At 43.5% G+C, this 15,326-nt stretch overlaps 1 protein-coding gene across 1 annotated transcript in view; it reads left to right on the top strand.

Moving 5' to 3' along the window:
- LOC133480951 (zinc finger protein GLI2-like) overlaps nucleotides 1–13,889 on the top strand; it is a 40,283-nt gene extending 26,394 nt beyond the window's left edge. The window contains 12 exon segments of the mRNA XM_061779743.1: nucleotides 1,663–1,865; nucleotides 2,277–2,465; nucleotides 4,006–4,177; nucleotides 5,322–5,499; nucleotides 6,866–6,961; nucleotides 7,599–7,739; nucleotides 8,724–8,873; nucleotides 9,016–9,180; nucleotides 10,253–10,522; nucleotides 11,794–11,917; nucleotides 11,920–12,106; nucleotides 12,188–13,889. Coding sequence (XP_061635727.1) covers nucleotides 1,663–1,865; nucleotides 2,277–2,465; nucleotides 4,006–4,177; nucleotides 5,322–5,499; nucleotides 6,866–6,961; nucleotides 7,599–7,739; nucleotides 8,724–8,873; nucleotides 9,016–9,180; nucleotides 10,253–10,522; nucleotides 11,794–11,917; nucleotides 11,920–12,106; nucleotides 12,188–12,272 — 1,960 coding nt within the window. The 3' untranslated portion in view covers nucleotides 12,273–13,889.
- Nucleotides 13,890–15,326: the final 1,437 nt, after the last annotated feature.

The following is a 15,326-nucleotide window of genomic DNA, read 5'->3' as shown; positions in this document are numbered from 1 at the left end:
AAAGATGCTTCATTAAAACTACTCTGACAACTACAATGTATCCGAAATGTTACTTTAGTAAATGTAACGTGTTCCTAGCCATCTCTGGTCCAGGGTGTACCCCTTACCCAAAATACACTGGATTAGGCTCCAGCTCACCTGCGACCCTAGTGAGGATATGCAGTGTAGAAAATGGAGGGATGGAGTGCTCCTCCATTGAAATGCACACACTTTGCGCCTGGGAACAGTAGAGCCATTTATCACGCAGTTGGGGTTAGTGTGCGGCGGGGGAGATGCTTGTGGGGGTGCTTGTGTTGGCGGGGTGGTAAAAGGTTTTTACGCCTGTCCTCAGCCTCAGCCACCTTGATTAATGTGATTTGATCTTGACAGTGGACCCCTCATTCATCAAGACCTTGATCTAGCTGTCCCTCACATTGCCGGTGCCAAATTCACCTAATTACAGCAACATTGAGCAGTAAATGAATTGCTGTGTCATTTGTGGCCCGGCGTGGCACTTTGTTACGAGCTGTTAGCACTTTGTTACCGTGCCCGTGGCACCGTCAGGGGTCTCCTGCTCCTTGATTGTCCAACATGACACCTCAGCGGCAGCCCCTTCATCACCGCAAGCAGACACTGGAAGCAAAATGCTGACATACAGTACAGTAGAGTCCAGTCGGCTACAGGTACGTATACGTAGACGGGAGGAAGCATCACTCGTCTGCTGTTCTGATAAAGGAATCAAGCATCTCCGCTTTTGGCTAGCACGTGTAATTCTATTGGCTCCATCGTATGAAGGGTCGTCAGGGACAGTAATTCACCATTATCTCTCACATTCACAAGTTAAATGCTCTTACTCACACACTAGTGAAACACTTCCACATGCACTACTGAAACACTCTCGCACACACTATTTGAACACTTTAACGCCCACTATTGAAACGCTCTCAAACGCACAATGAAGTGCTCTCACATCCACCATTCAAACACTCTCCCACAGACACTAATGAAATGCTCTAAACGTGCTACTGAAACAGTTGCATACGCTACTGAAAAGCTCTCAAATGAAATGAATGAAACACTCTCACAAACACACACACACACACACATTACTAAGCACGATTAAGACACTCTCACATTCACTAAAATGCTATGGCACACACTAATTAAACTTTCTCACACGCTACTGAAACACTCACATAAACTACTGAAATGCTCTCACGTCACTATTAAAATCCTCTCACACACACTACTGAAACACTCCCATTCACACTGTTGATAAATGCACTACTGAAACTCTAACACACTACTGAAGGGCTCTCATGTTTACTACTTAAAAGCTCTCATGTGTACTGATGAAATGCTCTCACGTGTACTACTGAGAAGCTCTCACACGCCTGGAATGCTCTCAGGCACGAATGAAACGCTCCCACGGGCATTACTGAATGCATCAAATCGGTCTGCATGTTCGTCGTGTCAGAAGGAAGCTTCTTTTAAAGATGACACACAGGAAAGCTCGCAAATAGTCTGCTGAAGACAAGCAGACAATGTGATTCCTAGCACAGGAGGCAAGCTGCGGATGCTCCTCTGTAGCCGTGCTAAGCACACACTCATGATGGGTTTACTCTGGTACCCGAGGGTCAATGGTCACTTCCTAAAATACTGATCAAACTGTCTCCATCGCAGGCCCGTAGGTTTGCCAGGCAGCCCTGTCATCTCTGACATCTCTCTGATCCGCCTCTCTCCTGCCTCCATGGCGACCGGATACTCCCCCTTCAACCCCCCACATGTGTACGTCAATCCTCACATGGAGCACTACCTGCGCCCCGTGCACGGGGGCCCGACACTGTCAAGGATCTCAGCAGTCAGAAGCCTGAGCCCCACTCACTGTAAGTTTGACTGAAGTTGAAGTTTTACCTGTGTTTTAGCCCGGTGTGTCCTGTGGAAGGTAAGAAAGGCGCCCAGCTGAAATGGCATCCACATATAACCTGCTGCAATTTGGTCAAAGAAAGGTGATTTGCAGGCAGCCTGGAATTAGAATACAAGATTGGAAGGCAGCAGTGGACATAAATCTTCTTCGGAATTCTGTCACTGTTAATGTTGGAAAGATTCAAAGTGAAATAAAGCTCCCAAAACCACATGAAAGCTTGGTAGTTAGGGGAATAGGAATATGAAGCCGTCCCATGTGAGAGGTATGAAGGTCAGCTTGGCCCGCAATGGCTGGCGGCAGCAAAACCTTCGGAGGGAGTGTGCAATGATATGCGGCTAACTGATGGAACGTGACTTTGTGTCCTCCTCAGTGGCTCATGACCATTTCAAGGATGGCGGCCTGTTTGGGTACCCTCTACCTTCTCCGACCGGGGTGAGTCTGACCAGGGAGTATTACCAGTTGATGTCAAGCCACCAAGGCTCCTATGGGGAGCTGCTCATGCAGAGGGCGGGGTTAGCTGCAGGGGCCCACCTGTCAGACTACATGGCCCCCCTTGATGGTGAGTCAGACACATCCTCTACAACAAAAAAAATGTTTGATCATCAGAGTCTGAAAGAAGGTTAATTTTGAAAATCAGGAGCATCTGACACCGTGTCTTAACACTTTCTGTTTAGAAAAATATTCGCCATCATTCTCAAAGTGAAGCACTATTATCATTGACCATAGAAAAGCTGATTGTGGTGTTAGAGGAGGTTAAACATGCTCGCTAATCTGCATTTTATGTCCCCTTTAAGGGCGAAGCATCGTGAAAAGTTATGTTAACTAGTATTTGGGTAAAAATGATGACGCGACATTACACTAGTTGTCGGTTAATATGATTAGGGAGTATTCTTATCACAGTGACACAACATGCAGGGACTATCAACAGGTACTATACAGGGGTGTCAAACTCAATTTTGTCACTGGCCACAGTTACGGTTTCCCTAAAAGGGCCGTTATGACTGTAAAAACCGTATAATTGTTGAATTGCCTCATCATATTATTACATGTGACAACGAACTGATGGCTAAATCATTTTGAAATCAGAATTCAAGGATAATAGTTTGTTCAAATTACTGTAAAAACAGTTTTGATTACAATAAATGCTTAAAATATCTCAACATAATTATTCATTACATATTTGAATATACTGTATATATTTGACATTTTTGTACATATTTTAACAAGAATCATGGAAGTCGATTTGCTTTCATGGGCCACATAAAATGTGTTGGGCTGGATCTGGCCCCGGGGCCTTGAGTTTGACACCTCTGCACGAGTAGCCCAGGTGCATTTCAGACTTGAAATCAATCCCATCGCTCTCCTCCGAATTGGAATCAATTCTTAGTAAATTGGCCTCATTAAACATGGCGCTGCGAGCCTGTCCATGGCATATCTTATCTGAGCTAATTATGCAGAATTATCAATTAGCTACCTCTGAATCGTAATGAGGACGCCTCATGTGGGCGGCGGCAATGCAAAGCTGGATGACGTAGTCCTCAAAGTTATATCAAGGCAACTGTTCCTGTTTGTTGAAGACTTCAACAGTTCAGTTGCCTTAAATTCAACCTTTGCGGAGTACCGTGACTTGGATGACTGAGAATCTGCACAGACATACTGGATGACGCAGCTTGTGATGTCATGCCATACAGCAAGACGCTACACAAAAATCACACCTCAATCAATGACATGGACTTTTTTTTTTTTTTTTTTTTTTTTTTTTTTTTACTCTGGACACAATATAGACGTAACATGAGCACAAAATGCTAAGTTGTTGTCACATAATACTAATGTTGTTGCCACAGTATACTATTTTACTTCCATTGGCTTTCCCAACTGTCTAGTACAGAGCCACATCTAATTCATGGTCACATATTGTTATACCTATTTCGTGGCCACAAATCAGCCTTTTTTGTGCATGTTTTATCTACAGTATATTGTGGCCACAATATGTCTGGGGCTAATGAACACAGGCAGAAAACGTGCATGAGAAAAAGTCTGGAGAAGAGCATAAAGAAAATGCAGAGGGATGTAAAGGTTTCAGATCTCTGCGTCCACAGTGTCACGACTAACCTCCAGGCTGAGCAGGAAGAGGGCGCTGTCCGACGCCAGCGTGGACCTTCAGACAATGATCCGCACCTCACCGAGCTCACTCGTGGCATACATCAACAACTCCCGGTCCGGCTCGGTTGCCAGCAGCTCGTACGGGCACCTGTCAGTCGGAGGACTTAGGTACTGGGGGTCAACTGAAAGCACAACTTGTCTTGACGACTGTGAACTGCCGTTTATTGCTGAGGATACGTTATAGACCCACCTGCGATAGGTGAAAATATGCGATAGTGAAATTAGATTTTTTAATTAGTTTCACCGCTCCCACATGCTTTAAAGACATTCAAACTTTTTAAAACAAACAAACTTATACTTTATAAAGTATTCCTTATTGTCTGTTCTTCCTCTCGTTGTCAAGAAATAGGAGACAATTGTAAAACATCACTTTGAGGAAATAAAAAGACTGGCTCACACAGTATTCCAAATAAGAGGCACAGTGTGTTTGCTTCAAGCTATTATTTTTCACTCCCAGTTGTAGTTCACTGCAAAACTGACATTTAAAAGAGAATTAAAAATGTTTTACTGAATCACCAAAATGTTCAAACCATGAAGTCTGCTAGCGCATGTGTAATGCCATAGTTTAACGGCAATTAGAACAGATGCTATGGTGATGGGCGGCAGTAGCTCAGCTATTAGGACTTTGAAGCTGGAGAGTCACGGTTCAAGTCCCAAAGCGAACAAATTTAAAAAACGGCAACTTGTTGGTAAAATGCTAGTCTGCTTCCTGGCTACTATCAAGATGCCCTTGTGCAAGGCACCTTTGCCACCCCCACAGCTCAAGAGGTGCAGCATTGATTGTGCTTTGCCCCTTGACTCTGACATCTCTGCACGTGTGTTATCTGGTTCTGTGTGGTGTGTAATACAAAATATATAGCATAGTGTAAATTGAATTTCCACTTGGGGAATTATAGTCAGTATAATGAATTAAATTAAAAATGTATTACAAACCTTCAAACAGCAGCTACTTTAAAACATATAGAGCAGCAAGAAATAGAAACAGGGCATACAACAGTACTCACAGGCATGTATATTCTCTTCCTCTTCTTTCTGCTGTTAATTACGCTGCATCTCTTCCAGTAGACCTCAGAGCTGCCGGGTATGTTGTAGCAGAATGTGGTACAACAATGAAAGTGTACAAATCTAAATTCAGACTTGCTTTTACACTGTAAAAACCCATCAATGCTTAAAAATCTGTGAACGATGAACTGCCATATAATGGGGGAAAACACTGTATGCTGTTTTGTGTTTGGTACGTTTGCGGCTGTAGCCCATCCTTGGCTTTCCCTCATCCTACCAACCCTGTGGCCTACCAGCAACTGCTGGCTTTGGGCCACACTCCGCCACTCATCCAGCCACCAGCCGCCTACCCCAGCTGCCAGCCAGGCCTCAGCCTCGGCCTCTCCTTGCTGTCCGGCCCAGCCCACGGCACTGACCTGACGACCCAAGTAAATTCCTTTATTACTTTTTATTAGGATACACCAATTGGATTGAATTAAATAATACATTTTAGCACAGCACCAATAAACACACATACAGTACTACATGACCAGATACTTTGAATGCAAAGCCGAGGTCAGTGACAGATTTATTGAAAACATGAAGGACCGGGGTTCAATCCCCGGCCCCGCCTGTGTGGAGTTTGCATGTTCTCCCCCTGCCTGCGTGGGTTTTCTCCGGGCACTCCGGTTTCCTCCCACATCCCAAAAACATGCATGGTAGGTTAATTGACAACTCTAAATTGCCCGTAGGTGTGACTGTGAGTGCGAATGGTTGTTTGTTTCTATGTGGCCTGCGATTGGCTGACAACCAGTTCAGGGTGTACCCCGCCTCCTGCCCGATGATAGCTGGGATAGGCTCCAGCACGCCCGCGACCCTCGTGAGGAGAAGCGGCTCAGAAAATGGATGGATGGATGGATGAAACAGATTCATTGGATTTTCATTAGTTTCAATGGGAAATATATTGCTTCAATTTTTGTATGATTCGGTTTTAGTCCGAGTTTTTAGAACGGATTATTCAGGAAAAACCTAGCTTCCACTGTAATATAGTTGGATGTGAACTGAACAATAAACTATTTTAGTAAAGGGAATAATTGAATTAAATGCATTTATATATGAATTACTCTCTCATTCAAAGATGGCCATTAAAGCGTTGTATACATTGTACAGTAATGTGAGAGAAAAGGACACATCTGCAGGATCTAATTTGAAGCAGTATTAAGCGGTACTGAATAAGACCGACAAATGACATTACAATAATCTATGATTGACAGTATTAGTTGGGTGGCAAGTTTGTTACAGACAGTGGACGGGTAGTATAAAAATAATTCCAGAGTTGACTTTACGCGTGCCAGCACGGTGGACGACTGGTTAGCACATCTGCCTAGCACATCTGGCTCACAGTTCTGGGGACCGGGGTTCAAATCCCGGCCCCGCCTGTATGGAGTTTGCATGTTCTCCCCGTGCCTGGGTGGCTCTTTTCCTCGCACTCTGGTTTCCTCCCACATCCCAAAAACATGCGTGGTAGGTTGATTGAAGACTCTAAATTGCCCGTGGGTGTGAATGTGAGTGCGAATGGTTGTTTGTTTCTATGTGCCCTGCGATTGGCTGGCGACCGGTTCAGGGTGTACCCCGCCTCGCGCCCGAAGATAGCTGGGATAGGCAGCAGCCCACGACCCTAGTGAGGATAAGCGGTAAACCAAATGGATGGATGGATGGACTTGTAAAATGGTTTTATTGGTTTAAAGAGTGAGAAGTAACTTATTTCAAAGACATTTTAACATTGACTTGCCTCAAATGTGTTGTGCTCTTCAGAACCCATGTGCTGAGTCACTCATCAGCTGCACAGTTGAACCTATCATCACCAAGAGGTCAAAGGTTAAGCCCGAATCCAAGGCACCAAGTTCAATGGTGAGTGCATATACAGTACAACACCTATGACCTCCTTCTGAAACACATTTTAGATTTAGAAAAAGTCCAAACCATAAAAGCTTTGTGTCACCCCGCACCCTCATTACACCACTCCAACAGCCCCCCTCTCCTGGGATAGTGTAAACTGTGCCAGTGTACTTCATTTTCATGAAATATTGGCCAGTGGCTTCGCCGTCATGTGAGTTTTTTTTTTTGTTTGGTTTTTTTTTTCTGGTTCCGTGACAAATTCCCGCCTGCTCGTGGACGGCAAGGCAAGTTTGTGTGTGATGCATGAGCACGGCGCCGTGCACAGGCGTCTTGGGGCCAGCACAATTGATGAAGATAGGGCGCTTGGGCCAGACACAAACACGCTGCAGTCAGCATGTTCACATGCACAATTGCACGTGCATGTGCGTCGGTTCAACATTTCAATGAAGATCCAGACTGTCCAAAATGTTCAAAAGAGTTGACAAAAATTTTAATTTCTGCACAGAGGGACATTTTTTTTCCATGTAGTTTTTTTTGTTTTTTTTGTCAAATATCTGAAGGAGTTTTGGTTGCTGAGGACAAGAAGTAAAGGTAGTAAACATATTTTGTTGTTTGGCCAAAGATGAACAAAATGAGTGTATTGCCACAGAGCCAACAAGGCGACTCATTGGAGCCAAAGGTGGACGTGGACAGTGACGAGTGCAAAACGCAGCCGGAGGCCACGTACGAGTCCAACTGCCACTGGGAGGGCTGCAGCACCGAGTATGAAACACAAGACCAGCTTGTGCACGTAAGCACTCAAGACACGGAATCCAGGGCTGACGCTTGTAACATCAATGAGGACAAGCTCGGGACACCTTTATAAGAAATCCTAATTGCAGAGGTCATGGCACTCTGTATTTAGGTAGAAGTACAGACTCTGGTAAAAGTAGAAGTACTCATTCAACTCCTGTACTTAAGTAAATGTAAAAATGTAAATGCAGACTCAAAAGTACTTAAGTAACACTTTCAAAGTTTGAGAGTAAAATTAAAAAGTGGTCAGAAAGGTAAATCAAGTAAATTACAGATACCTGAAAAAAAATCTACTTTAGTACAATAACCAAGTACTTGGTTACTTCCCACCACTCCCAATGTTTGAATAAAATATTTCTTTCAAATCATGCTCAGAATAGTTTTTTAAAGTGAAGGGATTAGAGGTGGGGCTTCTGACTTTCATTTCGTACACTTCATGGACATAATTCAGGATGACCTCTCAAATTTATTACTGAAACACATGACTGAAATGTTCTCATACACAATACTGAATTTTTCTGTGCTCTCATACAAACAACTGAAATCTTTTCACATGCCATCGCCAGAATGTACGGTACGGGGACATTTCAGTTGTTTGTGCAAATCCACTTCAATATGGTGTGTAAAAGTATTTTTGTTGTGTTTGAAAGGATTTCAATTGTGCATATGAGTGCATAAAAAAATCTAAAGTGTTTATGAAGGCATTTCAGTAGTAAGTGTGAGAAGTAATCCTGAATATGTTCCTGACGGCTCCTCATAGTTATGGTGCTCGTCCAAGTCAGCTAGGATAGGGTCCAGCTCCTTGTGAGCCTAAAAAGGATATGTGGTATAGATAATGAATGGATTCATGATTTTAATCTTCATAGTTCTATTTTCATTATAAACAAACTGCAACAAGATGAATTTCTACTGAGATGATAATGATGCTCTTTGTCTCTGTGGGTAACAGTCAACTGTGTGTGTGTGTGTACGTGTCCCACAGCACATCAATAATGACCACATCCATGGGGAAAAGAAAGAGTTTGTGTGTCGGTGGGACGAGTGTTCTCGGGACCAGAAGCCCTTCAAGGCTCAGTACATGTTGGTGGTTCACATGCGCCGACACACAGGAGAGAAACCGCACAAGTGCACGGTGGGTAACAGATGGCCCAAGGAATGGCCCGCGCCCCCTTGGGCGAACGGACACTTGTGCTCTTTAAACATTGGCTACTAACGTGGAGTTTTCCATAAGAGCAATCCTCACATTTTGTTTCTGTCTCGTCTGTCGGTCGCAGTTTGAGGGCTGCTCTAAGGCCTACTCCCGCCTAGAAAATCTCAAAACGCATCTGCGCTCTCACACCGGTGAGAAACCCTATGTTTGCGAGCACGAGGGATGCAACAAGGCTTTTTCCAATGCCTCAGACCGAGCCAAGCACCAGAACCGGACCCACTCCAATGAGGTAAAGGTCCTTTGAACCTTTACCTTCATCACATTCCTTCACGCTCATGACATGGACTGACATTTCTTCTTCCACAATGCATTAGCATGACCGCTAATGAAAATATATGGGTTTTATATGAAGCTCAGATGCGGAACTAAAATACAAAAGTTATTTTCGTAAAAACAGTGAATAAAGTTAACTCCATTTCAGAATCAAAAATGCCTTTCTTAACTTTCAGTTCTGATTTGTTATCATATCACAATGATTCTCAAGTATAGTGGATATAAAAAGTCAGCACACCCCTGTTCAAATGCCAGGCTTTTGTGACATAAAAAATGAGACGACGATCAATCATTTCAACTTTTCCCACCTTTATTGTGAAATATAACCGGTACAAAGCAACTGAATTTTATTAGTAATCTTACTGAGAGAGGAATTTAAAAATGTGGTTGCATAAGTGTGCACACCCTCTGGTAACTGGGATGTGGCTGTGTTCAGAATGAACCGATCACATTCAAACTCGTGTTAAATGGGAGTCAGCACAACACCTTCCACCAGATAAAGTACCTCTCATTAACCCCAAATAAATTTCAGATGTTCTAGTAGGCTTTTCCTAACAATATTTTTTCATGCTTTCTTGCAGAAGTCTGAAGGTTTTGTGCGAACATTAACTGCTATTTCTAACTGTTCATAATTCCTTCCACCTTGTCTAAGGCGACAGTTCCGTCTGAAGAAAAACAGCCCCAAAGCATGATGATGATACATGCTTCACTGTAGGTGTATGGTGTTCTTTTGATGAGGAGCGGTGTGTTTGCGCCAAACATACATTTTGCAGTTATGGCCAAAAGGTTGGCTTTATCGGACAATATCAAAATCACCCAAACGTGGGAAAACCTGCATGAGGAAGACTCACACTCCCTGTTGCTCTTGCTCAGCAAAAGCTCTCTGGGGGCTGCTGAGCCCTCAGTGGGCTATCATGACAACATGTCTTGGCTGAATGTTGTCTGTTACAAGGCTGATTTTACCCCTAATTATCAGGAATCCCATTTGAATAAATCAGCTGTAACTGTTACACTGCATGTCTTGACAGAAACCATACATATGCAAGATCCCGGGCTGCACCAAGCGCTACACGGACCCCAGCTCACTGAGAAAACACGTGAAAACGGTCCACGGTCCAGAGGCCCATGTCACCAAGAGGCAGCGCAGCGACCTAATGCCCAGGCTCCCACCTAGGGACAACAGTGAGAACCAGGCCCTTAACAGAGAGACAATTCATGAGAAGATTGCAGACAGCAGCTCCCCCACAGGTGTAGAGGGCTACATGAGTGTCAAATCCATCAAGACAGAAAGTTCTGTGGTAAGACGCTCATCCTTTCCCAGAGCATGATTTAACATTATAGGCCTAGAAAGAATTTTTGCAAGGAAATATGATACTGGTATAGGAGTAGCTGGACTAAAATGTACTAAACTGTACAGTTGGTTATAATGTGTCGGGCACGTGCAATCTCTTGTAAGAGCTGTGCATGACAATTTGTGCAATCTTTGCTTGGTTCTGCCACAGCTTGCTACTTTATTCTAACCTTATCCATGCATCTCTCTTTCCTTACGGGCAGACTTTGTTAAGGTGAGCTCGGTTTTGGCTTTTACCATTTCAAGCCATCATTTGCCATTTTACACCATCTTGTTGACTACACCGCTATCATAGTTTACCATCAAGTGAGATTTTAATGTACACTAGCACAGTTTGCTGGCCTGCGTTAAATCTGGGCTGAAGGGAGAAGAGCCTCTTTGTGGCTTGCCTCTAATTAATATTGAAGGAACGTGTAATCATTAGCTGTATTAGAATACTACACATCCACGGCAGCCGGCATGTCAGGCTACTGTTGAAATCTACAGTGGAGAGCCGTCACACAGTTTGAACATGATAAAAGCCACTGCAGGATTAATATTCACACAGTGGGAATTGGTTTTGCTGCTCTCTGCAAACAGAGTCAACCATCAAGCTGTGATCAAGACAGCTTTTTAGCACTGAATATATTAGAGCCCGAGGGGCAACTGAGGGTTCACAACTGTTATTGGCCTCTAGAAAAGGCAACACTAACAATGTTTAATTTGAAAGAACAAACACTTCAATTAAGGTGAAGTATTAGAGGCCCTTTTAAAGTCCATAAAATACATTTGCCATCAAAAAAATATGAGCTTGGGGCCTTCATGTTTCTTAACATTGAAGGGAAGCAGTGCTAAGATTGGGCAGAAGAAAACACGGTAGCCTCTTGCGATGATTGGCCCACTGCTCTGGCTCGGACTCAAGCCTCCTTTCATCCTGCCCATTTCCTATTCACAGACAGACTGAGACAGGCTATAATCTGTGAAGAACCCCCACATCTTCAGCCTCTCCCTAAGAAAACACTCATTATTTACAATTAAGCTGGGCAAGGATAAAAGACTGGCTGCTCTCAGTGCCATGTTGTAGCCGCTGATGTGAGCATAGCGTTAGACTGGCTGATAGGCCTTAGCTGTCATCATTGAGCTCGACAATGACTCATCACCACCCCGGATCACTGTGCCTTCCTTTGTTTGCAACTGGGACAAATGTTGACAATCTCATCTCAATTTGCTCATTTGTAGATGCAGCAGCCCAGCACTGGCGGTGGGTCATCATGTAGCGGGGAACCATCACCACTTGGCGGGGCCACCAACAATGACAGTCGAGTAGAAATGGCAGGGTTGAGTGGTGGAAGCCTGGGGTACCTTAGGACACTGTGGAGTCTTTGGGTAATGACGATTCCAGTGGCAGAGATGCAGCAGAAGCTGGTTTCAGCATCCAGAAGCAGGTCAGCTCTTATCCACATCTGGAGTATCTCAAGAAGAAGAAGCTGAGGGACTTCTGTCAATGGACTGCCAACCCAACACCTCCAGCTGCCACTGATCCCAGCAGGTGGTGAGTGGACAGAAGGTTTGAGCTGATGATAGCACTCCTCCAGCAGCTCACTTATTCACCTGGTTTTGTTCTCGTTTGCAGTGTTCCTCTGGCAAAGTGTGGGAAGTGGTCCTGGGTCTCCTTGAAAGTCTCTCAGGGTGCCGTTAAAGCACTTCCAGCATGTTGAGATCACTTGACACCCTCAGCGTCTGCTCCTCAGGCAACTCTCCTCCTTGCTGCACCAATCAAACTTCACACCGTGTCTCCTGCAAGCCCATCTCAGTCGATATCTCACTGTGCTCCAGGCAGGCCAATCCGTGTAGCCTGACACCGGCCCACACTACTAACTCTGCGCAAAGTATGCTACATTCTCAGTGGAGAGAACACTCTTCCTGAAGCAGACTGGGAAAAATTTGACCCATTTTACCCAAGGGTGCATGTCATCAGATGGTAGCCTCCACCCCACACAGATTAAGGACATTTGAGCAGGTCCTCAGTCACTATGACCATGAGGGCAACCCATAGCCACTGTGTAACAACACAGGAAGCATTAGAGGCCGCTTGCTAAGTCGCGGACACAGATGCATCCACCACCTCAGTATGCGCGAGTTAAACTTGAAGGATGGAACTGTACAATCTTCTCACTTAATACTTTGCAGAAACCAAATCAGCCCGTACCACCAAAAGAATCTAAAGCATCAGGCAGCCACCTTTCAATTCTGCCAGGTTATGTGAAAAAAATGAAGTTGCAACATCCCCAGTGAAAATGCTTTGTACTACAGTGGCCAGATCCAAATAATGGAAAAACAGCTTTCTCCTGGAATTAATGGAGCGCTGCAGTAGATAAGGAGTGCGGGAGTGAGGAAAAGATGGACACGATTGACAGCATACTGAATGATGAGAACCACTCTGGTCTGTCCAGGTCTGCTCTAGAATTTGCTTACGTTGCCCTCGGTACCGCCATGGAAGGGAAACACAGCTCTTTGTGGAGTCCTTTGTGAAGAAATTCCTCAAGCTGATGTGTTAACCTTGTGTCTTGGTGGCCATTACAGTTGCTAAGTGATGTGAAGATCTTACTGTTGCTGCCTCTGCAATCTGCTCTGTTTTTGTATAATTTATTCTTTTTGACAAGCCATATTTGTAAGTAGCATGTAAACAACAGAACTTTTTCAGTGGTCTTGCAAGTGCCTGACTTATACACAGGTAATCATGTAAACATGTCTTCTACTCTGGAATGCACCTGAACTACCAATCCGCCACCCCTCATCATCCTCTGTTTATTTTCTGTTCCTTCGACCACATGAAAACGAACAATGATCTGGCCTGATCATATGCAAACATCATTTTTTAATTTCTCAGAAATACAACGGTAACAAGCACTGCTGGTGTCATCTTTTATGGCGATGTTCTGACAACCAAATACTAAGGCTGTAGCAATACACTAATTTCATGATAAGAGACACGATATTCAGTTGATGATATGATATACATCATGATATTCGGCCAATGGTACAATTCGATGCGATTTGATACACTTACATCATTTTCTGAAAGATTCCAAAGGGACAGTATGGTTTTGTTAGATCTCGTGACTGTTCCATTGACTTGTATTGATTTAATTGAACTGCAAACTGAAAGCATTGATTACACAATATATGGCTCTGACTAGACAGTCTACAGCTTGTAAATGCTGGACAAAGTGAATCCAAGATGTGGTGAGAAAATTGGTTTCCTTTAATTGAAACAGTGCAAACTGTTATTCGTGTTATGTTTTTGTCATAAATTTGCTTTGTTTACACGTTGATTGAACGGCTTCGTGTACTTTCTTATGCAAAAAAAGAACCCTAATTTTATTTTTAAAAATTTCTCAATCACTTATATTAGTATATGTCATTCAGCTAAATCGTTCCATTCTTTGTTTATGTTTATATTGCTGGACGGCGCTGGAGTTATATTCGCTGCCATTTTCTTGAATTCCCTCGCACTGACTTCTCATGTGTAAAGACATTATCTAGATGGGTAGCTTGGTAGCTTGCTAGAAATACTCTACAGTGACACCACTGGCTGGCTAACCTAATCGCTCTTTCGGCAGGGCGAACGGGGTCAGGGGGAGGGACGTAGCGAGCAGAGTGCCGGGCGGGACAACGGGAATTTAAATGAGACAATGTATCGATACTCACAGCTAAAAAAAAAAAAAAAAAAAAAAAATCGATTTATATCGCAAAATCGTAGATGTGGATACAAATATAGCCAGACAACTAACTGACACAGATGTGATATATACTGTAAATGCAATGGGGGTAGTTGCTTCAATTAGACCAGATAGTCTTGTGGTTTAAGTGCATAGCACACAAAGCTTTTACTTGGAGGCGGCGCTTCTAATGCAGCTTGCAAACTATTTTCATCAGTGACAATCACATATATTGCTTTCCATCCATAGAAAACACCAAGGCCAAAAATAGCAAAGAAGATTCAGTCTGACATAAAAGTTCTTCCATGCCATGTGTTGTCTACTGCTGTGACAAAGTCAGGTGAGGTTGCTTTTAATTTTGTAGAAATTAGATGAAAGATCTTGTCTTCAGTTAAATTGCAAGTCGATGTTTAGAACATGCAGTTGTGATAAAGGCTTAAAAAGCCCTCATTTCCTCCATTGTTGTTGCTTGTTATTGCCTCTCCTACTGAATTGTTGACAGTATATGCATATTCATACAGTCAGAGCAGTTACCCGCAACCAAGTCATGCAGAAAAGTAGATAACTTTAAACTGGATAGAACAAAGTATACAGTGGTGTGAAAATGTTTTTGCCCCCTTCCTGATTTCATATATGCATGTTTGTCACACTCAAATGTTTCCCATCATCAAACAAATATAAATATTAGTTAAAGACAACACGTGAACACAAAATGCAGTTTTTATTATTATGGGAGAAAAAAAATCCAAACCTACATGGCCCTCTGTGAAAAAGTGATTCCTCCCTAAACCTAATAACTGGTTGGGCCACCCTTAGCAGCAACAACTGCGGTCAAGCGTTCGCGATAACTTGCAATGAGTCTCTTACAGCGCTGTGGAGGAATTTTAGCCCACTAATTTTTGCAGAATTGTAATTTAGCCATATTGGAGGGCATTCGAGCATGAACCGCCTTTTTAAGGTCATGCCACTGAATTTCAATAGGATTCAGGTCAGGACTTTGACTTGGCCACTCCAAAGTCTTCATTTTGTTTTTCTTCAGCCACTCAGAGA

The sequence above is a fragment of the Phyllopteryx taeniolatus genome, chromosome 1 (genome assembly GCF_024500385.1).
Source record: "Phyllopteryx taeniolatus isolate TA_2022b chromosome 1, UOR_Ptae_1.2, whole genome shotgun sequence".
Taxonomy (NCBI): Eukaryota; Metazoa; Chordata; class Actinopteri; order Syngnathiformes; family Syngnathidae; genus Phyllopteryx; species Phyllopteryx taeniolatus.
This window is presented reverse-complemented; position numbering and strand designations above follow the sequence as displayed.